The sequence below is a fragment of the Chiloscyllium punctatum genome, chromosome 29 (genome assembly GCF_047496795.1).
Source record: "Chiloscyllium punctatum isolate Juve2018m chromosome 29, sChiPun1.3, whole genome shotgun sequence".
Classification (NCBI taxonomy): Eukaryota; Metazoa; Chordata; class Chondrichthyes; order Orectolobiformes; family Hemiscylliidae; genus Chiloscyllium; species Chiloscyllium punctatum.
In genome coordinates, this window is record NC_092767.1 from 59551122 (window position 1) to 59578939 (window position 27818).

Here is a 27818-nt window from a genome sequence, read left to right on the forward strand (position 1 = left end):
ACCTGAAAACTTCCTTGTTAAGTGCAGATCCATTCCCTTATGGAAATTGCTGTCTATGTGAGACTTTCTTCCTGTTTGTCCTACGTAGTGTTTCTGGCAGTTCTTGCATGGAGTTTTGTAGACGACGTTGGTTTTGTCCATGGGATGTTACTGGGTCTTTTAAGCTTGTTTAAGATTAAGAAACCATATTGAAGGACAACAAACTCACGGGAGAAGCACAACAAACGATCAGACAGATAGTTGCACCTACTCTGAGCTGAAAGAGGGAAGGAAACAAACTGAACACAAGAAAAGAAAGCCCTAGAAAACTTCAAAAAAGACAAAAACATCATTATATTACCTGCAGACAAAGGCCAGCTCACAGTCATCCTGAACAGAAGGGACTACAGAGAGAAAGCCAATGCACTACTTGCAGGCACCAACACCTACCAATAGGTGGCACTAGACCCGACCCCACAACTAGGAAATAAAATGACATATCTCTGAAGAAAATTACACACTTCTGGACAATTAAACAAGATGGAATTCCAAAAAATGAAACCAGACGGGACCAACACCCCATGATTCTACGGACTACCAAAAATCCATAAACGAGGAGCCCCCTCAGACCCAAAGTCTCACGACCCGGAACACCAACTTACAGACTGGCCAAAGAACTACACGCAAGACTGAAATACCTAGTAGAAGAGTCACAGCACTCCATCCACTCCACCCAGGAATTCCTAAAAATCATCAAAAACACCAAAATAGAGGAAGACAAAACAATGATCTCATTCGACGTAACAGCACTGTTCACCTCCATCAACATCAACCTGGCAAAGGAAACACTTTACCACACTTTTAGAAGAGACCATCACACACACCCCAACCACCATCAATCACATTACCAACGAAAACATCATGAAGCTAGTGGATCTGTGCCTCACCACCCACGTCACCTTCAACAACATAATCTACAAACAAACCAATGGCACTCCCATGGGATCTCCGCTATCAGGATTCATAGCGGAAGCGGTAATGCAAAGACTAGAACAAACAACCAACCCTACCAACCATCAAACCAAAAATCTGGGTCCGCTACATAGATGACACTTTTGTCATCACAAAACGAAACAAGATAGAAGAGACATTTAACATCATCAACAACACCCTCACAGGCATAAAGTTCACCAAGGAGGAAGAAAGCGACAACAAACTCGCATTCCTGGACGTCACAGTCGAAAGAATGGACAACGGAGAACTACAAACCTGCGTATACAGAAAACCGACAAACACTGACCAAATACTTAACTACACCAGCAACCATCCCAACACACACACACACGAAGCTGTATCAGGACACTATTCCAATGAGCCACATCACACTGCAGCACAGATGAACTTCGGAAAACAGAGGAGAACCACCTATACAACGTATTCGAGAAGAACTGATACTCAAAAAATACAGTGCGCAGATTCCTCAAGAACAAACCATGACAAGCAGACCAAATACAGCCAGAAACCCTAACCACCTTACCATACATCAAAGAAGTTTCAGAAATGACAGCCAGACTACTAAGACCCCCTCAAAATCGTAGTAGCACAGAAACCCACCAACACACTCTCAAACAAAAACTAACAAACTTAAAAGACTCAGTACAACCCATGGACAAAACCAACATCGTCACAAAATTCCATGCAAGGACTGCCACAAACAATACGTAGGACAAACAGGAAGAAAGGTAGCCACCAGTTAGCCACAAAAAGACACGACCCTCTCTCTCCCTCGTAGCCCTACATACGGAGGGAAAAAAACCACCATTTCGACTGAGACAACACATCTATCCTGGGACAGGCTAAGCAAAGACATGCCAGAGAATTCCTAGAGGCCTGGCACTCCAGCCACAACGTCATATACAGACACATAGATCTAGATACCATCTATCAACCCCTCAGAAAACGAACAGGAAATGACATCACCACAAACCCCAGGAACCCCATCCAGGACAAACATCTAAATAGGAAGCAGGAGACAACAGCTTCGCTTCACTTGGAGGTCATCACTGATGATGTTATCTAGCCAGGTAATGAAACGTCTGGATATCAAACCTACAGCTCAGCAAGCAAACCTACGCCCTAAACCTCAACCTGAGCTACAAACCTTGCAAAGATTGATTATTTATCGTCATGCGTACCGAAGTACAGTGAAAAGCTTTGTTTACCAAAAGTACAGCCAGATCCTGGTAAGCAAGGATGCACAGATCAAAACTTCTTCGAGGCATACAGGCTACATTGCACAGGGTGTGCACTAGGCGAGAGCAACGATAGTAAGGTCAGTATTATTTGAGGCTAGAGGGTCCATTCATCAGTCTAATAACAGCCAGGAAGAAACTGCTCCTAAACCTGCTGATGCGTGTGTTCAGGCTTCTGTATCTCCGGCTTGACAGAAGAGATTGTAGAAGATTACTGGGGTGCGACTGGTCATTGATGTTGGCTGCAGTGAGCCGTGTAAATGGAGTCTATGAATGGAAGGTTGACTTCCGAGATGGTCTGGGCTATGCACACAACCTTCTATAGTTTATGGTCCAGAACAGAGCAGTTACCATACCAGGTTGTTATGCACCCGGTCTGTAGGCTTTCAATGGTGCATTTGTAGAAATTGGACATGCCAAATATCCTCAGTCATTTGAGGAAGAGGCAGCGTTGTTGTGCCTTCTTGACCATCGCATCTATGTGGGAAGTCCAGGTTGCCGGTTATCGTTAGAGGAACTCGACGCTCTCTACCATCTCAACCTCAGTTCCGTTGACGTAGGTGGGAGGGCGTGTTCTTTCTGAAATCAATGATCAGTCCTTTTAGTTTTGCTAACGTTGAGAGGTTGTTCTCATTGCACCACATCACCTAGCTCTCCAACTCTCATCTATATCAATCAGTTTCTTTGCAATAACGTTTAACACTCCATTTGTTTTCTGCTGTATTTGCTATACCTGTATGCCAACCTTTAGTGAAATGAGGACAACAGTTCTATGTGTCTCGCCTACCATTTAGTTTAAGGTCAACAAAGTCTTCCTGATATCACAAAAAGTTAGCCCTTGGTTTCAAGTTTAAATTCAACATCATAAATAACAATGTACAACGCAAAATATAGTAGCAATAATAGTTGAAGTATAACCCATTTAAAACAAAATCAAATTGCTAGAAATGCTTAGTAGGTTTGGCAGCATCTGTGGAGTGAAATCAGTTAACCCTCAGAAGGGTGAAATAAATAATTAATTTGAAATTTGATCAATATCTCGATAACTTCAAAGTTACACAATTTCATCGAGGATGAAGGCAGTTGACAGATGAATGAGGCATGATTCAAAGCCACAGATTTAAAATAACAGTTCAACATTAATTGAGGGGAAAGAAAGCCAGACAAAACTTTTATTGATGCATTGAGAAAATCTGAAGTGCATTGCTTTTGAAAGAGTTGTGGAAGCAGCTCACTTAGATAATTCCATAAGGGAATGGATCTGCACTTAACAAGGAAGTTTTCAGGTTTTTGGAGAAATCATACCTCTTTAAAGAGGGCTTACACAGTAAAGAATTTCTTCCAGTGCTGTATGAGTCAAGTCAGTGGAAATTCATAGGTAGAACATGGTTATCAAAACATTACTTCATAGGAAGTGGGTGGAATGGCATAGAGCTGGACAAGCATTGAATAAGAGTATCTTACTGTGCCAAAATCAGAAGCATACATGTAGGATTAGTTCTAAAAGCATAAAATGTGAAAGTTAGGAAATACACTGTTCCACTTGAGATCACTAGCATTCATCACAACATGCAGTAACAGGCCAATCGAAACATTTCAGAGGTAATGAGATAAACACAAGGAGTTACAATGGTCACATGTCTGAGCTGAATAGGTATTCTTCCTATCACATTAACAAGTTATGATTTTGCTTCCATTGCCCACTCAGATCATTCTAGTGGTTTGTTTTTAAAAATAATCCCGAGAAATGGATTTACAGATTATTCCCCAAAGCATACTTGTGGTTATAGCTGTGAATTCCTGAAGTTTTTTTTACTTTGGATCCTGACCTAGATAAGATTCCAAGCCGAAAATAACAAACGTTGGAGGTCACAGTGGGTCAGACAGCATACATCCAGAGAGAACAAGCCAACATTTTGACCCTAGATGACTTTTCATCAGAGCCCTAGCCAGGTAATGAAATGTCTGGATATCAAACCTACAGCTCAGCGAGCAAACCTATACCCTAAATAATCAATCGATTATAGTAGAGAAGTTACACTATGGCAAGAGGGTAGTTGTTAGACTGTCCCTACTGTATTCGTAATGTTAGGTAGCCTTATTTGAGAGGTATTAGTGGTGAAGGCTGTTCAGATAAGGTTTGTGAAGCTAATTCTTCAGGGTGATATTTTATGGATTATTTAGCAGGCGGGACCCAAAACAGCTGGAATGAGGTGATTTTATTGAAATGTAATTTTCCAAGTGAGCTTGAAAGACTAGATGCTGGATGTAAGTTTTCCCTGCTGGGAGAATTGAGAACTTTGGGAGCAGTTTCAAACCAGGGACTCCCATTTAAGATCAAGATGGGCAGGAACTTCCCAGTGAGCATCATTGATTTTGATGAACATATTCAAACAGATTATTGTACTCTGAATAGTTGAGGATTATGTAGGACAGGCAGAAAGTGAAGTCAAGGCTGTCCGAAACTTCGACTCACCTGCTGCTCGGATGCTGCCTGACTGACTGTGCTTTTCCAGTGCCATGCTCTTCAAATCCGATCAGCTGCTGTTTTATTGAATGGTTCGTGAAGCTTGAAGGGACATATGGCCTCTCCTGCTCCTATTTCTTTTATTGGTACTTAAACCAAAAATATCTTCCTCCTTATAAAACAAAAAGTAACCCAAATGGGCAAGGCAGTTCTGTCTGAGCTGTTTAACTTGAAAAGCATTTATAATTGGGTGTCCTGCTGAAATGATGGCATAGGTTTGAAGACAAATTACGTCTTCCTGCTATCCTCAAATAATTTATTTTTCAATCATGTTCATTCTCATAAGACAGCAACAAAAACGTCATGTAAGGAATTTGTTTTCTTCAAGAGTTTTTTTGCCTTGTACATTTTAGATATGCGAGTGTTTTCTCATTTAATTATCGTTCCTCCTCACCCATCCTTTGTAACTTTTGCATTTCCAGGCATTGAATTCTAGATCTGTAAACCAATATTTTGATTTTGTGCCCAGTTTTTGGGTTGGTGAAAGAAACAACTTCTTGGTTCATAAAATACACTGCAGCTTGGGTGGGCTGATGTAACGTAATGCCAATAGATTTTCCTTTGTTCTCTTAAACAACCTTTTAATCGACTTCTGAATGTCATTTAATTTGAGAACTTTCTTTCCCTTCAGATTACTCTGGACAAAGTAATTGGAATTACAGCTTCCAGCAGCAGTAGTTTAGCCTGTGATTTAACCACAGGAGTAGTGGCATATCCGGCAGGGTAAGTGGCAAAGGCATTGTGGGATTGATGTGTAAGCATTTATGGTACAAGTTTGGGAACCAAGCAGAACAACGCTTCTGCACATTGACCTCTGCTTTGCAGGTTATTTTACCTGGTATATAACTGTAGAAATACAGAAACATCATTTTGTTTGTCAATATTTAAGTATTTTAATAAACAATGTAGGATATCCAAAATTGTGCAATTAAAAAAAAATTAAACAGCTGTCTACTGGCGGATAACTGCTACTGGAAATACCTCCATAATGTACCACAAATGAAAAAGATGGTGCAGATTTGCATCATTTTAATTTCTTTATCTCAACCATAGTGTTTAGGATGTAGCAGATTGATATTTCTAATAAGAAGCAAGTAGATACTTCAGTCTGTTGCCTCCAGCTGAATGTAGAAACAGAAAATACTAGCAAAAGTCAGCCATTCGAGCTTGCTTTGCCATTCATTATAATCATGTCCAATCATTTAACTTAGCCCTTTCTCTAAGAATTATATCTAACTGCTTCTGAAAATATTCAATATTTTGGCCATCTGTTTTCTGTGGCAGAAAATTACACAGGCTCACCTCTGGGTGTAAAAATTCTCTTACCCTCAGTACCATGTAGTCCAACCTACATCCTTAGATTGTGACCAAGTTTTGAGTTTCACAGTTTTTGGGAAAAGCCATTTCTACATTTACCCTACCCCAAGCAGTACTGGAATTTTGTAGATTTCTGTGTCATATCCCGAATTCTTCACGAAGGCTAACATTGCCTTGTACCTTCATCGCTTGTTGCACCTTCATGCTTGCTTTCAATGGTCTCTGGGTCTCCCAGGTCTCTTTCCCAATCTATTGCCATTAAGATAACTTCCCTGTCTGTTTTTGCAACCTACTTCAAAAGGAATTTAGACAAACATGAACATGCAGGAAATAGAGAGATATAGACCATATCCACACAGATGGAATTATTTAAGTGGCACAGGCATTGTGGACTGAAGAATCTGTTCCTCTGTTATAGTGTTCTGTGTTTTAATGTGGAATCTCTAATTTGTCCACATTATCTGCCATAACTTCACCCGTTCTCTCAATGTGATCAAAACATCCGAAGTATCCTTATTATAGATTAGATTACTTGCAGTGTGGAAACAAGCCCTTCGGCCCAACAAGTCCACACCAACCATCCAAACAGCAACCCATCCAGACCCATTCCTCTACATTTACCCCTTCACCTAACACTACAGGCAATTTAGCTAGCATGGCCAATTCACCTAACCTGCACAATTTTGGACTGTGGGAGGAAACCGGAGCACCAGAGGAAACCCACGCAGATCGTGGGGAATGGTTGCCTGAGACAGGAATTGAACCCAGGTCACTGGCACTGTGAGGCAGCAGTGCTAACCACTGTGCCACCGTGCATTCCTGCATCATCATCATAGTGCATCCCCCCCCCACTCAGCTATCCGAAAGTAGAGCATTCCTATGAAACCTTTCGTAAGCCAATGACGTAAAGTGGGGAAGCATTCATTTATATGGGAAAAACTTTGCCTTGTAAAAGCGAAAATCCTCTTTGGATTTCTTTTGGTTCATGAAACAGGTACTAATGTAGGTCTTTCATAAAAAGGAAGTGATGTAAAGCCAACTTTTGAAAGCTGGGGATATCTTATGCTTTAATTTTACATGCTAATCTCTTGTGTGATGTCTTATGAGAAGCCTTCTGAAAGTCCAAATAAACCACATCCACCAGCTCCTCCTTATCAACTGTGCTAGTTACATTCTCGCAAAATTCCAGTAGATTGGTTAGTAAAGATTTCTCTTTTGTAAATCCATGCTGACTCTGTCTAATTCTGTAACTGTTTTCCAAGTGCTATGCTATTAACTCTTCTATAATGGACTCTAGCATTGACCCTACTACCAATGTCAAGCTAGCCAGTCTATAATTCCCTGTTTTCTCTCTGCCTCCGTTTTAGATAATATTTTAGATACATTAACTAACCCTCCAATTCATTGGAACTGTTCTAGAATTTGTATAATCTTGAAAGATGACCACCAATGCATCCACTATTTCTATTTCACTCCCTTTTAAGCACCCTGGTGCATAGATTATCAGACCGTAGGGATTTGCCGGCTTTTAATCCTTTTAATTTTCCCAACACCATTTTTTTCAGTTCCTTCCCCTATATTCCCCAACATATTTGGAATGTTATTTGAGTCCTCCTTGTGGAGACAGAACCATCTTTTTGTTCCCCATTATAACTTCCACTGTTTCTGACTGTAAGGAACCAACATTTATCATTACCAATATTTTTCCCTTCAGGTACATATTGCTTATAAAAGCTTCTACAGGTATGTTCCCTGCAAGCTTGCTCTTGTGTTCTATACATCCCTTCATTCTTTTCTGAAATCTAAATTACTCCCAATCTTCAGTTATGCTGCTGCAATTTTTGTTTGACCAATTTGTATGCCCCTTCCTTAGGTCTAATACTATCCCTAATTTCCCTTGGTAGTTTGGTCAGGCCACATTTCCCATTTTAGTTTTGTGCCAAAGAGGAAATAATGTTCATTGCCGTTCATCTCGGCACTCTTTAAATGTTTGCCATTGCCTATTCACTTAAAGAAAATTTGTGCAAAACATAGCCAGCTCGCACCTCATACCTTCATAGGTTCCTCTCTTTTTAGATTCATGGCCCTTGTCTCGGAATCAACTAGATCACTTTCTTTCTTAGTGATATTCTATCATATTATGGTTACCCGACCTTAAGGTGTTCACACAGATTGGCAATTATTCCTATCTAATTGCATCCCAATCCAGGAAAACTGGTTCCTCAATTTATTGATCCAGAAAATGATCCCATACGCTTTTCAGGAATTGTTTCCACTGTGACTCTTTTTTGTTTTTTGCCCAGTCTGTATGCAGGTGTACATGTATCCATAATTATAGCTGTCCCTTCATTGGGGGATGACTTGCTTCCAGTTTAGTTCAGCAAGTTCCAGGATAGCTGATGGGTCCAGTGTGTGATCTGCAGTCTCCACCAGATATGGAGCAATATTAGGCGGATGAGTTGTTTTAGTTTGTGAACTCCCTCTGATGCCTTCCCTTTACTTCTGATCAAACCTTTATGATTTTCAATGTGGTCATTCAATTTAGAATGAGCTTTCTGCATTTTGCTTGGTCACAAGGCAGGACCTCCCTTGAATGGGCAGGTTTGTTTGACCTCTTCAGGGAGGCTTTGAGGTTATAATTAAAAGATGGTGGTGATACAACAACTTGTGGGTACCATCAGCATGTGCCATTTCTGTCAAGACCATCTAATATATTGGTCAATAAGAGCCTACCCAGATCAGAACTCAGCATGGAGAGGAATTCAAGGTTAGAGAAGCAGACAATGCTCACTGAAGGACAGTGTTTTGAACTCCTCACCTGAAATTATCTTTGATTTGCATGTCCTCAACTCCATTCCTTTGATACTCCATTTGTCTGAGACTGTGGGATAACCTGGAGCGGAGATAGTTGAAAAAGGCAGTTGACATCTGATGAAGCAAAGCCTTTGGCGCAGATGAAATGTCAGGCATATTTTAGAATTTCAAAGTTATACTATAGGCACAATTGTGCAACCATACACTTCTCAACTAGGACACTGGAAGTATGTTTCGGACTTCTGTCGGACTCAGCCCTGCTCTGTGCCAAAGGGGTGGTCATTCCAAGGATTCTCCTAAACTGTCTTTTCTCATTACTGAGGAACTTATTCCAGAATCTTGGTGCAGTTTTTTAACCATTAAGAGGGATGTTTGCAGGTTCGGGAAAAATGCAAGGAACAGTACCAGGCACTGTATTTGACCTTTGAATAATTTTAGTCAGTTTGTGAAGGTATTTGTTGTAAAAAATCCAAAGGTATAATTTCCAGGAAGGCACATGACTTCAGTCAAGTGCTTGTCCAGACAGTTGCTGTGTTAATGGATGCAATGTTTGTCATGCTGAGTTTATGATAAGTAGAGAAAACACATTAAAATCAAAACGAAATGAGTAGTCCTAGAGCAGAAGGTTAAAAGCTTTAATTCAAGAAAAGTTGTCACCTCAGCAGAAGTAAATTTATTCTGTGAAACATGCATATTGTGAGATATATTGTAGTTGTCCAAACTGAATAGGAAATTTTTGGCTACAGAACTCTGGAGAGGGAGGAGGAATCCTAAACTGTCTCAGCAATCCAGTGAAAATAACTCTGAACAGCCAATTAAGAAACGATTAATGTTTGAGAAAAAGGTGCTATTTCTCTGGGATTTGAGTCTTTATAAGTGGATGTTGCTGCAAAATAAGTTGAAACTTTTTGTTAAAATCTGTAATTTTGTTTTATGTAAGAAAAATATAGCTTTCCCTTTCTTGCATAATAAACTTCTATTCTGTTGTTAAAGAACATTTGCAGCCAAATGTGTACAATTAGTGGCTAACCTCCACAGTAACTGATTGCAAAAATTAAACACAATCTATAAACCAAGTATAACTCTGGGATCTGATGGTATGCATCACTAGGATCACAAGAACAAACAGGTTGTGATTCTCATGTGAACTACCAGCCTAGGTTCTATCATGGTGAAAACTGGTGTCAAAAAAAACTACCAACTCTATCCTCCATTTCCCTATTGCACAACTGTAGATATTGGAGATCATTTTGTTCAATGATGTTACACACTTCTGGAACATGGGAAACTTGAATCCAGGCCTCCTAGCTGTGAGGTACAGATACTGCCAGTGCACCACAAGCCTTATAAGCTGCACAACTGTTACGCATCTCGCAGATTGCCTATAAATGTGGTATTATATAGAACTGGCAGGCAGAAAGACCCAGGAAGCTAATGGGTATATGCTAATTTAGTTGATGCTTGGGGAATGGCACTAAGTCATTTCAATTTTGCTGGATGAAATAAAGAGGGCAAGAGGAATTGCTGCTTAGTTTTCTAAGAAGGTTCAAATTTGATTTGGTTATTGATCTATACTTGACATGCAAATTCAAGCTGTAGTTGGCAAGTTAAAGAATACTAACACGTGGGAGGCAGTGGGAATATTCAATTGCCGAAGGATGAGTATCAAAAACCATTTTACATCTGTGAAACATTGATGTAGGGGTTACTGGTTTCTGAACATAACATTGATATTAACTCAACTAAATATGCATTGTTTATCTAAGAGGTAGGGACATGGGGTAGAGATCAGTTTTCAGAGACTATTGAAGTGTGAGACCTATTAGAAAAGTGCTGTCTTTTTCTGCATTTAAATATGGAATATTTTAACAGTGCAGTTCTACACTCTTGGATGCATTTGTGAAGGAGTATTCTGAACTGGATAAATTGCTTCATGTTGTATTGTTTGCTTTTCTTGAACTAAGTGTGAAATGGAACTTCAGTTTCTTTGAGTCATGTTGATTTTGGATTTCAATGATTAGACACTGTCTCTTATGAAGTTTAGCTCAAGTATCCATTACAGTGCAGGATATTGGAGCGGGAGGGGGAGGATCCAGTTGTTGTGGTCCACGTTGGTACCAACAACATAGGCAAGACTAGGGTGGAGGACCTGTTTGGGCATTACGAAGCACTAGGCAGGAAATTGAAGCACAGGCCCTCAAGGGTCATAATCTCCGGATTACTGCCCGAGCCACGTGCCAATTGGCATAGGGACAAGAAAATTAGGCAAGTAAACACGTGGCTAAGGGATTGGTGTGGGAAAGAGGGATTCCACTTCATGGGGCACTGGCATCAGTTTTGGAACAGGGGGGATCTGTACCGTTGGGACGGTCTCCACCTGAACCGATCAGGTACCAATGTTCTGGCGAAGAGGATAAATAGGGTGGTCAGTAGGACTTTAAACTTCTGAGTTGGGGGGAAGGGAAAGTGAAAGCGACAGGGAGTATGGAGGTAAATGGAAAGATAAGCAGCAGGATAGCATGTTTCCAGGCGGATTTAAAATTGAGGCAGACTGAGAATGCAGAAAAAAGCAAGGATAACTTAGGACATATGACTTACAACATCTCTAATAAGGAAGTTAGCATTAAGGCACTTTACCTGAATGCTCGTAGCATTCATAACAAAGCCGATGAATTAATGGCACAGATAATAGTGAATGATTATGATGTAGTAGGCATCACAGAGACTTGGTTACAGGGGGGTCAGGACTGGCAGTTAAACCTCCATGGTTTTTCGACTTATCGAAAAGACAGAGAGGTGGGCAGAGGGGGTGGGGTTGCCTTGTTAGTTAAGAACAAAATTAAATCTATGGTATTGAATGACATAGCGTCGGATGATGTGGAGTCTGTGTGGGTGGAATTGAGGAACCACAAAGGCAAAAAAACCATAATTGGAGTTGTGTACAGACCTCCTAACAGTGGTCAGGACCAGGGACGCAACATGTACCGGGAAATAGAGAAGGCATGTCAGAAAGGCAAGGTTACATTGATCATGGGTGACTTCAATATGCAGGTGGACTGGGTAAATAATGTTGCTAGTGGATCTAAAGAAAGGGAATTCATGGAATGCTTACAGGATGGCTTTTTGGAACAGCTTGTCATGGAGCCCACAAGAGAGCAGGCTATTCTGGACCTAGTGCTTTGCAATGAACCAGACTCTATAAAAGATCTTAAAGTAAGGGAACCCTTAGGAAGTAGCGACCATAATATGGTAGAGTTCAGTCTGGAGTTTGAAAGGGAGAAGGCGAAATCTGATGTAATGGTGTTACAGTTGAATAAAGGTAATTATGAGGGCATGAGAGAGGAACTGACTAAAATAGACTGGAAGCAGAGGCTAACCGGGAAGACACTAGAGCAAAAATGGCAGGAGTTTGTAGGTATAATTGAGGACACTGTACAGAGGTTCATTCCCAAGAAAAGAAAGATTAACCGGGGAGGGATTAGACAACCTTGGCTGACAAAGGAAGTCAGGAAATGTATTAAAGAAAAAGAGAGATCCTATAAAGTGGCTAAGAACAGTGGGAAATCAGAAGATTGGGAAGGATACAAAAGCAAACAGAGGATAACAAAGTGTAATAAGAAATGAGAGGATCAAATATGAAGGTAGGCTAGCCAGTAATATTAGAAATAATAGTAAAAGTTTCTTTCAGTACATAAGAAACAAACGACAGGCAAAAGTAGACATTGGGCCACTTCAAACTGATGCAGGGAGCCTAGTGATGGGAGATAAGGAAATAGCAGGAGAACTTAACAAGTACTTTGCGTCAGTTTTCACAGTGGAAGACATGAGTAATATCCCAAAAATTAAAGGGTGTCACGGGGCTGAGTTGAGTATGGTTGCCATTACGAAAGAGATAGTGCTAGAAAAGTTAAAAAGTCTTAAAATTGATAAATCTCCTGGCCCCGATGGGATACACCCTAGAGTTCTGAGAGAGGTTGCTGAGGAAATAGCAGAGGCATTGGTTGAGATCTTTCAAGAGTCACTGGAGTCAGGAAAGGTCCCGGATGATTGGAAGATGGCTGTAGTAACCCCCTTGTTCAAGAAAGGATCAAGGCAAAAGATGGAAAATTATAGGCCAATCAGCTTAACCTCGGTTGTTGGTAAAATTCTAGAATCCATCATTAAGGATGAGGTTTCTAAATTCTTGGAAGAGCAGAGTCTGATTAGAACAAGTCAACATGGATTTAGTAAAGGGAGGTCATGCCTGACAAACCTGTTGGAATTTTTTGAAGAGGTAACAAGTAGGTTAGACCAGGGGAACCCAGTGGATGTGGTCTATCTGGACTTTCAAAAGGCCTTTGATAAGGTGCCACACGGGAGACTGCTGAGCAAGGTGAGGGCCCATGGTGTTCGAGGTGAGCTGCTGGGATGGATTGAGGATTGGCTATCTAACAGAAGGCAGAGAGTTGGGATAAAAGGTTCTTTTTCAGAATGGCAGCCGGTGACGAGCGGTGTCCCGCAGGGTTCGGTGCTGGGGCCACAGCTGTTCGCATTATATATTAATGATTTGGATGAGGGAACCGGGGGCATTCTAGCGAAGTTTGCCGATGATACAAAGTTAGGTAGACAGGCAGGTAGTACTGAGGAAGTGGGGAGGCTACAGAAGGATCTAGACAGGTTGGGAGAGTGGTCCAGGAAATGGCTGATGGAATTTAACGTGAGCAAGTGCGAGGTCTTGCACTTTGGCAAAAAGAATATAGGAATGGACTACTTTCTAAATGGTGAGAAACTTAATAAAGCCAAAGCACAAAGGGATCTGGGAGTGCTAGTCGAGGATTCTCTAAAGGTAAACATGCAGGTTGAGTCTGTGATTAAGAAAGCGAATGCAATGTTGTCTCTTATCTCAAGAGGGTTGGAATATAAAAGCAGAGATGTACTACTAAGACTTTATAAAGCTCTGGTTAGGCCCCATTTGGAGTACTGTGTCCAGTTTTGGTCCCCACACCTCAGGAAGGACATACTGGCACTGGAACGTGTCCAGCGGAGATTCACACGGATGATCCCTGGAATGACAGGTCTAGCATATGAGGAACGGCTGAGGATACTGGGATTGTATTCGTTGGAGTTTAGAAGATTAAGGGGAGATCTAATAGAGACGTACAAAATAATACATGGCTTTGAAAAGGTGGATGCTAGAAAATTGTTTCTGTTAGGCGAGGAGACTAGGACCCGTGGACACAGCCTTAGAATTAGAGGGGGTCATTTCAGAACGGAAATGCGGAGACATTTCTTCAGCCAGAGAGTGGTGGGCCTGTGGAATTCATTGCCACGGAGTGCAGTGGAAGCCGGGACGCTAAATGTCTTCAAGGCCGAGATTGATAGGTTCTTGTTGTCTAGAGGAATTAAGGGCTACGGGGAGAACGCTGGCAAGTGGAGCTGAAATGCGCATTAGCCATGATTGAATGGCGGAGTGGACTCGATGGGCCGAATGGCCTTACTTCCACTCCTATGTCTTATGGTCTAATTCAATTGGTGTTCCCTCTCGAATGATTGATTGAATGTTGTAGCTATGCACTAACACTTAGTGTAGAATATAAATATTGTACAAAGCCATTTTTAAAAAGAAGTCGATGACTGGGACTGGACGGTTTGTGTTAGATGGAGAGGCTGGGACTTTATTCACTGGAGCATAAGAGGGTGAATAGTAATCATATAGAGGCTGTAAAATCATAAGAGGTGTAGGTAAGGTGATTGCAAAGGTCTTTTTTTCTACACTTGGAGTTCAAAACTGCAGGACATATTTTCATGGCGAGAGGAGAAAGATTTAGAAAGTGACCTGAGGAGCAACGTTTTCTCAGAAGGTGGTTCTTATTGTGGAACAAACTTCCTGAGAAAGCGGTAGATGCAGTCACAGTTACAGCATTTAAAAGATATTTGGACAGTTATATGAATAGGAAAGATTGAAAGGAATATGGGCCAAATACAGGCAAATGGGATTAGTTTAGTTTGGGAAACTTAGTTAGCATAGACAAGTTGGATTGACGAGTCTGTTTCCATGATGTATGACTCTGACTCTTAGGACTCCCCTTTTATAGAGCGCTTGGCAATATGCATTTAGATTTTCAGTAAAGCATTCTGTTTGACTTTTTTTCTCCCCATGTCCAAAGTCAAAATGCAAAGATTAGTGAGAAAAAGAGCAGTACCCTATCTAAGCTTGAGATAGAATGGAGTAGAATGGAATGGAGCCTATGGGAAATCAACTTACTGAAACTCCGGTTCCATTTATGAATCATGCAGCTCCAGGGAATTTGTATTTCACAAGTGGCTCCTGAATTAAAAGTTCACTTCATTAAGAGTCAACACAATAGTAGATGTTAGATTCATTTAATATTGATCTTACTGTTACTGGATCTTACTGTTTTACATTTTGGATAATAATTGCAGGATTATTTTTAGAACAATCATGTAAGTTTTCATATATAACACTGTAAAAGTTTGGTGAATGTACAAGAAATGTATCCAGTAATGGGTGAAATACACTTGATCGTATGGTAAGAATGAATTTGGGCTAGATGGATACAACAGATGTTATAGGTAACTAGTTTATGGTGAGAACCAGTGAACCTAACCTAATACGTTTTGTCCCAAATTGCCCCCATTCAAGAATCATGACTCTGTACTTACTGGCATTTAACTGGTGTTCATTTAAGACTTAAGATTTTGACAATTTCTTTTACAGCACTGGTGACTCATTTTAATATTTTATTGTTTTTCTAATACCCTGCAAACCTTGTCCTGTCCCTTTTCTCTTGGTATGTTGATGTGAATTAATTAATTCATGCTCTAGTGAAACAGATCTACTAGACAGTGTAGTCCTGTTTCTGAATTTGCTGCTAATGCTGTAGTGCAGTGCTGCTTGTGCATAAATAAATATACTCGAAATATTCTTGTTAAGGCTAGAGAAGGGAAAGACTTATTGGAAAGAGATATGACCACTTGAGCAAGCAATTGGAGTAGGCTATTCAGCCCCTTTAGCCTGCTCCACCATTTAACAAGGTCATGATTTGATATGATTGTAACCTCAAGTCCACATTCCTACCTTTCATTCCCTTGTTTAAGAACATATGGATTAATGCAGGAAAAATGCAGTCTGATGTTGATAAAAGTATAGTTTTGTGGGCTAAAAATAGTTTAAGGTTTACATCAAACACAAAATCTGGGGAAACTTAGCAAGTCTGGCAGCATTAACTTTCTTTCTCCAAACAGCCTGACCTGCTAAGTATTTATAACAATTCCTGTTTATTTTGAATTTTCAACTTTTGCAGTATTGTGCTTTTGTTTGAATGCGAAAACATTAATCACTTTGATTTTAAAAGATGACTTATCTATTCTGTTGTTCACTGTTAATGACCTGTAATATATCAAATCAACCATTCTTGAAAAATTGGTGGCTTCCATTCTCATGCCTATCGTTGCTTCTCAGCTAAGCTAATTTTGATGGTACTATAGAATTTCATTAACTATTCAGAAATGAGTTTTGAGTGTTTCATTATATAATGTGCAGAATTGTGGTTTAATTTGAGTGTTTTTTATAAAGGTAAGATCTAATTGACTGGAGCTAACTGCCATAACAATAGGATAAACATAGGTGTGTCTATTTTGATCATTTCCTGTAACTGAGAGTTTAGTTTGGTTTTGACATGTTTCTAAAGTTAAGTGGAACCAGACTTTGGGTGTGACCAAGAGTTACTCAAGTCTTAAAATGCAGTAAGGCTGTGAGAAGTCTCTTGGAGAAAGTGAGGACTACAGATGTTGGAGATCAGAGCCAAAAAGTGTTGTGCTGGAAAACCACAGCAGGTCAGGTGGTGTCCGAGGAGCAGGAGGAGTGACGTTTTGAGCATGGGCTCTTCATCAGGAAAGAAGTGGGAGTCCAAGGGGACTGACACATAAATGGTGGGGGAGGTGGGCGGGAGGGGTTAGGGCGAGGGTAAAGGTAGTTATCAGTCAACCCCTTTGGGGGTCCCCCATTTCCGATGAGGAGCTCATGCTCAAAACGTCGACTCTGCTCCTCGGGTGCTGCCCGACCAGCTGTGCTTTTCCACCACCACGCTTTTCGACTGTGAAAAGTCCTCTGCTTGATGTGACTAACCAGGATCCATTCTGCTTAATTATATAGTGACTTCTCCTTTGCAAATTAATTTTTGTATAATTATTGTACATTTTCAAGTGTCTTTACTTTGTCCATCCTATGTCTTCCTCCTTGTCATCCTCCACATGAATGTCACTAGATGACAGATATGCACAACATAGAAGATATGTGCAGAGTAGGCCCTTTGAGCTGGCAGCACCATTCAATATGATCATGGCTGATCATGCAATTTCAGTGTCCCATTGCTGTTTCTCTCCATATGCCTTGAACCCTTTAGCCTCAAGGGCCATGACCAGGTCTGTTTTGAATCTATGTAACAAACTTGCTCCAACTGCTTTCTGTAGCAGACAATTCCACAAATTCACAACTGAGCGAAGAAATTCTTCCTCACCTCTTCCTGAATGGTTAACCCCCTCTTCTTAGACTATGACCCTGAGTTCTAGACCAACTCCCCTCTCCCCTCCACAAAATCCCCATTCTTCTAAATTCCAGTGAGTACAAGCCCTGTCATAGAGATGTGCAGTATGGAGTATAGACCCTTCAGTCCAAAATGCCAACTAGATATCCTAACCTAATTGAGGATATTAGGTTACTGGTCCATATCCCTCTAAACCCTTCCTATTCCTACGCCAATTCAGTGCCTTTTAAATGCTGTAATTGTACCAGCCTTCTCCACTTCCTCTGGCAGCTCATTCCATACACGCACCACCCTCTTTGTGGAAAAAGTTGCCCCTTAGGTCCCTTTTTGTATCTTTCCCCTCTCAACCTAAACATATGCCCTCTAGTTCTGGACTTCCCCAGTTCAGGGAGAAACCTTGTTTACTTATCCTAACCATGCCCCTCCTGATTTTATCAACCTCTATATGGCCACCCCTCAGCCTCCAATGCTCTAGAGAAAACAGCTCCAGTCTATTGAGTCTCTCCCTATAGCTCAAACCTTCCAACCCCGGCAGCATTCTTAAGTCTTTACTGAACTCTTTCAAGTTACACAACATTCTTCTGATAGGAAGGAGACCAGAATTGCACGCAATATTCCAAAAATGGTCTAACCAATGTCCTCGACAGCTGTAACACAATCTTCCAACTTCTACACTCAATGCTCAGACCAATAAACAAAAACATACCAAATGCTGCCTTTACAAATTTGAGGAAAGACATTCTGGCTATTGAGGGAGTGCAGCATAGGTTCACGAGGTCAATTCCTGGAATGGCGGGATTACCTTACACTGAAATACTGGAGCAACTGGGCTTGTATACCCTTGAGTTTAGAAGACTGAGAGGGGATCTGATTGAGACATATAAGATTATTAAAGGATTGGACACTCTGGAGGCAGGAAACATGTTTCTGCTGATGGGTGAGTGTCGAACCAGAGGACACAGCTTAAAAATACGGGGTAGATTAGATTACTTAGTGTGGAAACAGGCCCTTTGGCCAAACAAGTCCACACCGACCTGCTGAAGTGCAACCCACCCAGACCCATTCCCCTACATTTACCCCTTCACCTAACATTACGGGCAATTTAGCATGGCCAATTCACCTAACCTGCACATTTTTGGACTGTGGGGTAGACCATTTAGGACAAAGATGAGGAGAAACTTCTTCACCCAGAGAGTGGTGGCTGTATGGAATGCTCTGCCCCAGAGGGCAGTAGAGGCCCAGTCTCTGGATTCATTTAAGAAAGAGTTGGATAGAGCTCTCAAGGATTGTGGAATCAAGGGTTATGGAGATAAGGCAGGAACAGGATACTGATTAAGGATGATCAGCCATGATCATATTGAATGGTGTTGCAGGCTCGAAGGGCAGAATGGCCTACTCCTGCATCTATTGTCTATCTACCTGGAACTCCACTTTCAAGGAACTGTGGCCAGTCAATCGATTCTTTCTTCATATATCAGTCCTACCATCCTGGGAATCAGTCTGGTGAACCTTCACTGAACTCCCTCAATAGCAAGAATTTCTTCCTCCGACTAGGAGATCAATACTGCACACACTATTCAAGATGTGGCCTCACTTAGGCCCTGTAGAACTGCAGTCGAGAGAATGCTGCTGAAAAAGCACAACAGGTCATGCAACATCCGAGGAGCAGGAGATTTGAGGTTTTGGGCATAAGCCCTTCATGTCCGAAACGTCGATTTCCCCTGCTTGAATGCTGCCTCACCTGCTGTGCTTTTCCAGCACCATACTCTCGACTCTGATCTCCAGCACCTGCAGTCCTCACTATCTCCTCCCTGTATAACTGCAGCAAGACATCCTTCCTCCGATACTCCAGTCTTCTCCATATAAAGGAGAGCATGTCATTAGCTTTCCCCATCACCTGCTGGATGTGAATGCCAACCTTCAGTGACTGTTCCATCATCATACCCAGGTCTCTTTGCACCTCACCTTTTCCCAAACTGCCACCATTCTGATGATAATCTCTGTGTTTTTGTGACCAAAGTGGATAACTTGACATATATCCACATTAGTCGAAGAGTGTGGTGCTGGAAACGCACAGCTGGTCAGGCAGCATTCAAGGAACAGTAGAGTCAACATTTCAATCATGAGCTCCTCAGCGATGGGGGGTAGTCCAAGGGGGCTGAGAGATATGGGCGTGGGGGGGTACAAATAGCTCTGGATTCAATAGATAGATGAAGGTGATTGGTCAGTGAGGAGAGTGGAGTGGATAAGTGGGAAGGAAGATGGACAGTGCCGAGTTGGGAGGTTGGATCTGGGATAAAGTTCGGGGAGGGTAAATGAGGAAACTGGTGAAATCCCCATTGATCCCATGAGGTTGGAGGGTCCCAAGGCGAAGATAAGACATTTTTCCTCTAGGCATCAGGTGGCTAGAGTTTTGCAGTGGAGGAGGCCCAAGACTTGGACGTCCTTGATGGAGGGGGAGTTCGTCTTCAGTCACAGGGCAAGGGGGTTGTTTAGTGCATGTGTCCCAGAGATGTTCTCTGAAATGTTTTTCAACATTATATTGCATTTGATAAGTATTTGCCTGACCAGCCAACGCACGCTCACTCACTCACTCACTGCCACCCAGTTCAGTGTCATCTGCAAATTTGGAGAAGTTGCATTCAACTCCCTTGTCCAAATCATTAATGTATGTTGTGAATGGTTAGGGTCCCAGCAATGAACCCTGCAGCACCCAATTCTTCACTGCCTGCCATTCTGAAAATAACCTGTTTATTTCAACTGTCAGCCAACCAGTTCTCTATCCATGTCAACACATTACCTCTGATACAGGAGCTTGAATTTTGCTCACTAATCTTTTGTGCAGAACCTTGTCGAATACCTTTTGAAAGTCCAGATACACACCACCTACTTATCCATCCTTGTCCACTGTACTTGTTACATCCTCAAATTTAAGAAGATTTGTCAAACATGATTTCTGTTTTACTATTACAAGATGAAATAAATTAAAATATTCCTTCCAACCCATTACTGCTTCTTTACCCCTTTCGATCCTTATTGGCTCCACGTTACAAGCAGTGTTTAGACCTGTTTCTGTATCAAAGGCTACCCCTGAATAAGTGTTAGTGTTGTCACTTATTCAGCACAATGCCAACCCTACTATTGTGTCTCCTTGACTCGCACAAAACTATGGAAAGATTATAATATTAATCAACCTTTTGCAACTGGCACTCTGGATCTGAATAGATGACAGAACATCAAACAGTTTCCTCAACTAGTGCCTTTTAATACACATTAAATAGGGCCACTACCCTCTTTAAGAAACTTACGATTGAAACTGCGTGAATGAATGAGTAAAGAACTGTCACAGCCAGTAATAGTAAAACAAAATCTCACAACCCAGCTGTGGTAGATCAGTTTAATATCCTCAATTTTTGTTGAGTACATATATAATTTCTAACTTATTTAGATCATATAGTTTTAGTATTTTTACTAACCTCACTAACTTAAATGACAAAGGACTAGCACCTCGTAATTATGTGAGCAGACTGGAAAGACACTCGAATCCTATCAGGGACAGCAAATTTTAAACCATCTGCTGCTTCCCCAGGACAGATGTCTCTCAAACTTCTGTGTACAATAGGTACAATTATGTAACAGTGCAGTGTTAAAAATTTAATGTATGTAAAAATTGTATATAAAGAGACTACTGTAAAAACTGTACTTGAGATCCCATTGCCAACTCGAATTGTGCTACTGAGGATGTTCAATACAGAGGCTGTTTTCACTAATCACCAACCTCTGTTAGTATTTCAACACAATCCTACACTGGAATGCAGAATATACCAACTTCCAACCGATATCTTAAGGTTGATGTCAGTTCATGTTTTCATGTTTTTTGTTTTCAATAATGTTTTGTACAGAGCCTTGTTAAATAGGATTTGTTCGCTCAGTTGGCTCAGCCACTAGTTTGTGATGCCAAAAGTGTTGATTCAATACCTGCTGCAGCTGAAGTTACTGTGAACGACTCTCCTCAACCTCTCTCCTTACCTGAGGTGTGGTGACCTTTGGGTTAAATCATCACCAGCCATCTCACTGTATTGAGAGAACAGCTCTGTGGTCCCCTGGGATTATGGCAACTTTACTAATCAAATGCCGTCCAGAGATAATGCCCTGCCTGCTGGGCTCGTAACCAGGTTTAAAAAAAAATCAATTCTACAATTGTGGATTATTTTGTAAACAATAATTGTGATAGCTAATTGTTGAGAACCCGCATTTCCTTTATTGCTCTCCCACTACTGCAATGAAAACCTCTACCTTTGATATTCTGCGCAGTTTTTCAAATTTGTGTTTTTCCTTAATATGTTCCTTTTTTGGTTTGCATGGCTCTGCTGGATTTCTGCTTTTTCTTGGTGTTGTGTAAACCTTTCTTTCGGCTTTGATATGGTATTGTAAGTTTTTTTGCTGATCATGATTGCTTAACCTCAAAAGTTGGAGCTTTTGCTTCTATGGTATACTGTATCTACTAATTTTATGTTGTACCTAAAACATTTCATTGTAATTCTATTAAGAGCTGCTTTCATGTTGCCACTGTCAATTCTAAACTTGTACAGACATTCTAGAGCCATGTAACTCTGGTGTCTCTTGCTGTTGCTCATGATCAGTTTCAGAGGCAGTTTCTCACAGCTGCAATTTTTCTTTCTCTTTAAGGGTGTATTCTAAGAAAATGTGACTTATTTATTTGAGTTGTTTGTTTAGAGCTCCAGTCTCCTGCCAAACCTCTATCAGGTACTTCACCAATGAAGGTTTCTTAACTATAAGGAATGTTTGATTTTACAGATACTCCACACCATTCACAACTCCTCAGCTGTTGGATCAATTTATGTCTTTAGCAATCCTTGGGCAAAATGCAAGCTTAGTATGTAGCAAACAATACTTGTGCCAGAGACTGACCACCAGCAAGAAAAAAATCTAATCTCCCATTCAGCACCATTACTATCACAAAATCCCCTGCCATCAACATCCTGAGTGTTAGTGTTGTTCAGAAACTTGCCTTGACCAGCTATATAAATGCCGTGGCCACAAGAGCAAGTCTGAGATGGCTTGGGATTGGCAGGAGGTAACTTGTCTCCTGACTCACCAAATGCCTATTCACCTTCTACAAGTTGGAAATCTAATGGAATGCTGTGTACTCCACTGGATGAATATCATTCAAACTACTCTTAAAGCACAGAAGCATGCAAAACAAATCAGTTTGATTAATCAGCACCACATCCTTCACCTTAAACTTCTACCCACTTCACCACTAATCAACAGTTATTGTTGGGTCAAAATTCTTGATTCTACACCTTTATAGAACTTTGGGTGTGTCTACATCATGTGCCCTGCATTGATTCAGGAACTTGACTTCCTGCTCCTCAGTTGTGGGGGATGCAATTAATGCTGCCCTTGCATATATCTCAACAATGAATTGAAAATAAACAATTATGCAATAACTGTTACAATATATTGTTACTCTATATGTATTTATGTTTTTGCCATGCATTGTATATACAATGTATATTGTATGTTGTTTATTTTCAATGTGAATATTGTCACATCTGCCCAGAAGTTGTAAAATCTCTGCATTTGATCTTTCAGTGTCAGTAAAAAGCATTCCAGACAATCTGACCCCTTTTTTTTGCAAAAACCTATAATAATGACACTTCATATTAAGTCTGCTCTTGTGCTTGTGGGGTATGGCCAGTTCTGATCATGAATCGAGGATTCTACATGGTTATAGCTATTTTACTCCATTTAATAACGGAGTGTGGAGGTAGCCATCTAAAGTTAAATAGTTTTACTCATGATTTTGTTTTAGTGAAAAATCAAACCACACAACCTAAGCTTCCTTTTATTTAAAAGTAAGCCAACATATTGTAACTGACCAAGAAAAGATTGAGACATTAGAAATGGCATGACTGCTTGTTTTCCCATTTACTTAATAATGTTGTACTTTGATCTAAAGTTGTCCTGAGCCTCTAAATATATTCTATAAATCTATTCTAGATCGTCTTATGTAAATGACTAACCTTGTGCATATTTGTAATTTATAATACTTATCTACATTACTTTGTCTTTTTGTGTAATTATATTTGTGCAAATAATGTTTTGTTTGCTTTTCTCCTGAAAGGTGTGTGGTGGTGTTATGTAACCCCAAAAAAAATAAGCAGACTCACATTCTCAATGCCTCCAGGTAAGGGAAAATGAAAACAGTATTTAGTATGATGCAATCAAAAACACCGACACAACACTGTGTTGTTCAACTCATTGTTTGAATGTAGAAATAGTTGAAGAGTGGAAAGTAGAATTTTAGTGATGTTTAGTTCATCTCTGACTGTAGTTCTGTTTTCTAATGGGAGATACTTAAGTCTAGGGATGTATAATGTTATGTCATGGTCATTGAATTATCACTATATTTAATTGCCTTAATGTTGTTTTCCACATCCCCTTATTGTCTTCATGAGAGTGATCATTTCTGGTTGTTGGGGAACGTAGTGCATGGACTTGTATGTCCAATTATTATGATGAACTTGGGTTAATTTTATGTTTTTGCTTTTCAATATATTTCAATCCAACTGTTTTTTTTGGAAAGCTTGCTATTTGGTTTCCTATTCAGTGCATTGTTTTATTTGGTCGTGTGTTCTCAACTAGTTCGAGACTTGCTGTCAATGGGTTCCCCTCTAAATCACAGCATAACATTTGTGATTTGTCAATAAAAAAAGTGTATTATTTATGCAGTAATGGAAACTAACTCCAATAAAATTCCAAAATATTGTCATTATAGTAAGAAATTTTATCATGATGAACTCTAAATAACTAGTGTGTAGCTTCTGTAATGTTGTGCATCACGGCATTTGAAGCTTGTCATTTCAAGAGTTCTATGTTGCCAGATATACCTAAATAGAGAGTTTTTTTTTCCCTATTTAGACCATGTAAACCTAAATCAAATCCACCAATATTGTTTGGAAATTCCAATTTGATTGCTAATGATGCTTCAAGTCCATTATTGACCTAATTTTCTTTTGATTTAGGAAAGCAGTCAGTGCTTTGGCATTCTCACCTGATGGAAAACACCTTGTTACTGGGGAGGTGAGTACATTTGTAAAATGACCACATGCGTAGTTTGCAATTTTCCAGTTTAAAGGGAGGCAATGGGCTATTGGTATTGTCACTGAACTATTAGCCTGGAGACCCTGGTAATATTCTGGGGATCTTTTGTTCAAATGATGGAATTTGAATTCAATAAAATTAAGTGGTCTGATGATGACCTTGAAACCATTGTCGATTGTTAGAAAAACCCATCTGGTTCACTAATGTTCTTCAGGGAGCAAAACTGCCATCCTTACCTGTCTGGCCTACATGTGATTCAACACCCACAACAATGTGGTTGACATAACTTGTGAGATGAGCAATAGTCAGTGATGCACACACCCTGTGAATGAATAAGGTGGGGGGAATGTGTTTGATATGATCTTGGTCTCAACTGTGCTTTTGTGCATGTTCCCCACAGCCATTGGCTCCCTCACAGCTCCATCTGTTCACAGTCTTTCAAAACTATCAATTTTAATAATTCAGCATTCACAACACTCAAGTAGAGAAGTCCAAAGAATCCCAATGTTGAGAAGGAGTTCCTCTTCAGCCTTAATTGAAAGACCCACATTGAAATAAAATGGTATAAGTTTGGGAACTTCTAATTCTTCTGATGAGGAGCACACAGGGAGCAGAGAGTGGGAAAGACACCAGTTACAAGGAGGTGGTCACACCTCCAATTCGGTCAGGTAGACAGGTGACTGCCTGGAGAGGCAGGCAGGTAGTGCAGGAGTCTCCTGTGGCTATTCCCCACTCTAACATGTAAAACTGTTGATGGAGGCTGGTAACCTCTCAAGGGAGTATAACAATAGCAGCCAGGCCTGTGGCACCACAACTGGCTCTACTGTAGACCAGGAAACATCCCCTCTATTTCTTTGCTATCCATTCCCTTCATAATTTAATGTTTCTATAAGACCCCCCCCCCCCCCCCCCCACCTCATTCTTCTTAATTCCAATGAATATAATCCTAGTCCATTAGGTCTCTCCTTATAAGCCAGTCCCCTCAACTCTGGATTCAACCTAATGAACTTTCTCTGCACCCCTCCAGTATCAGTACATCCTTTCTCAAGTAAGGAGACCAAAACTGCACATCGTACTCCAGGTGTGGCTTCACCAGCACCCTATACAGCTGCAGCATAAACTCCCTGGTAGGAAGCTCATTAATTAGGAGCACAGATGGGCATTTCTGTGCTGCTGATGTGTTACCTCCCTGGTGCCAGCATCTAGGACATCTGATTGGTTGAATGAAATTCATAAGGGGCAACGTGAGCCGTCAGAGATCATTATGCACATTTGGTACCAATGACATAGGTAGAAAGAGGGATGAGGTTCTGACGCATCGGTACAGGGAGTTAGGAAAGAGGCTGAAAAGCAGGACCTCATGGTTAGTATTCTCTAGGTTATTACCAGTGCCATGTGCTAGTGAAGCAAGGAATAAAAAGATAGGACAGATGAATGCGTGGCTAAAGAGTTGGTACAGGAGTTTCAGGTTCTTGGATAACTCGGACCTTTACTGCACTGCCAGAGGAGATGGTGGAAAAAGAGATAACAGCAGCTTTCAAAAGCATCTAAATGAATACATGGATAAGAAGGAAATAGAGGGATACAGATCCTATTAGTGAAGGCAGTTTTAATATAGAAGAGGAGGGCTGAAGGGCCTATTTCTGTGGTGCATTGTTCTGTGGCAGTGGTGACCTGTATGAGAGGCACGGGTTGCATCTAAACTGGAGATGAAACAATATCTTCACAGGGAAGTTCGCTAGTGCTATTTGGGAGCGGGAGTGGTGACCAAAGCAGCAGGTCAGCAAGTGGAGGAATCGAGGGGAAGATAGATGTTAGGACCAGTAAGCCTGAAAGGAAGGATGGACAGAGATGGGTAAAAGAACATGATGGTACTAATGTGCTTATTTCAATGCAAAGGAGTAAGGCAGATGAGCTTAGAGCCTTGATCAGTACATGGAATTATGATGTTGCAGCCATTACAGAGATTTGGTTGAGAGAGGGGCTTTGTTGTTTTAGGCGAGAGAGAAAGGTTAAAGGAGGAGGAGTTGCATTTCTAATCTGAGAATGTCACATCAGTCAGAGAGATCGTACTGGAGGGCTTATCCACTGAGGCCATATGGGTAGAGATCAAAAATAAAATAGGTGCAGTTACTCCTGATAGGATTATATTATCAGCCCTTCAACAACCACTGAGACTTTGAGAAACAAATATGTGGGCAGAATATGGAAAAATGCAATAACAACAAAGTTGTCATAGTGGGTGACTAACTTCTCCAGTATTGACTGGGACAACTTCGAGCAAGAGGCTTACTTGAAACATTATGCAGATGATCCAATTAGAGGAGGGACCATACTGGACCTTATGATGGCTGGTGACTGACTTTTCAGTTGCAGGGCATTTTGAAAAAAGTGATCACAACTCCTTAAGTTTTAAGAAGATGATGTATAAGGATAAGTCAGGACCTTGTGGGAAGGTACCAATATGAGAGTTGAGCACAGGCATGCTTCAGTAGGGAAGAAGGACATGGATGGCAAAATAAGGGATTCTTGGATAATGAGGGAGCTTGTGAATTTAGTCAAAAAGGGAAGAAAACATGCATGGTTTAGGAAGCTAAAATCAGACAAAGCCCATGAGCAATATAAATAAAGCAGGAAAGAACTGAATTAGGCAATTAGCGTTTAAGCAAGTAGGATTTAAGAATATCACAAGGCATTCTACAGATACATTAAAAACAAGAGGATAACTAAGGCGAAGGTATGACCACTCCTGAATAAAGGAGGGAACTTGTGTTTGGAGGCAAACATGTGCATGAGATCCTGAATGAGTATTTTTGCATCGGTGTTCATCCTGGAGAAGGATATGGAGGATAGCGAGATTAGAGTGGAGCATGCTAATAGGCTCGGGTAGTTTGAAATCAAGAAAGAAATGGTGTTGGGTCTAATGAAGAGCATTAAGGTGGGTAATGGGACCCAATGGTATCTACCCCAGGTTATGGGCAGAGGCAAGACAGGAGATTGCTGGGGCCTTGACCAAGTTTTTTGTATCCTTGCTAGCCACTAATGAGGTCATGGAGGACTGGCAAGAAGCTAATGTTCCTCTGTTCAAGAAGGGAATTCGAGATAATGCAGGAAACTATAGACTGGTGAGTTTCACATAGTTGGATGGGACACTATTGTAGAGAATTCTTAGGGAGAGGATTTACATGCATTTGGAAGAACATGGCCAAATTAGGGAATGTCAGCATGACTCTGTGTGGGGCAAGTAATGTC

At 40.8% G+C, this 27818-nt stretch overlaps 1 protein-coding gene across 3 annotated transcripts in view; it reads left to right on the top strand.

Annotated features, from left to right (window-relative positions):
- The window catches only part of LOC140454446 (mitogen-activated protein kinase-binding protein 1-like), a 181230-nt gene that overhangs the window by 19303 nt on the left and 134109 nt on the right, over positions 1–27818 (top strand). For all 3 annotated transcript variants that reach the window (XM_072549189.1, XM_072549190.1, XM_072549191.1), the window contains exons 2-4: positions 5390–5481; positions 23587–23649; positions 24488–24545. In XM_072549189.1, coding sequence (XP_072405290.1) covers positions 5390–5481; positions 23587–23649; positions 24488–24545 — 213 coding nt within the window. The remainder of the gene's footprint in view (positions 1–5389; positions 5482–23586; positions 23650–24487; positions 24546–27818) is intronic.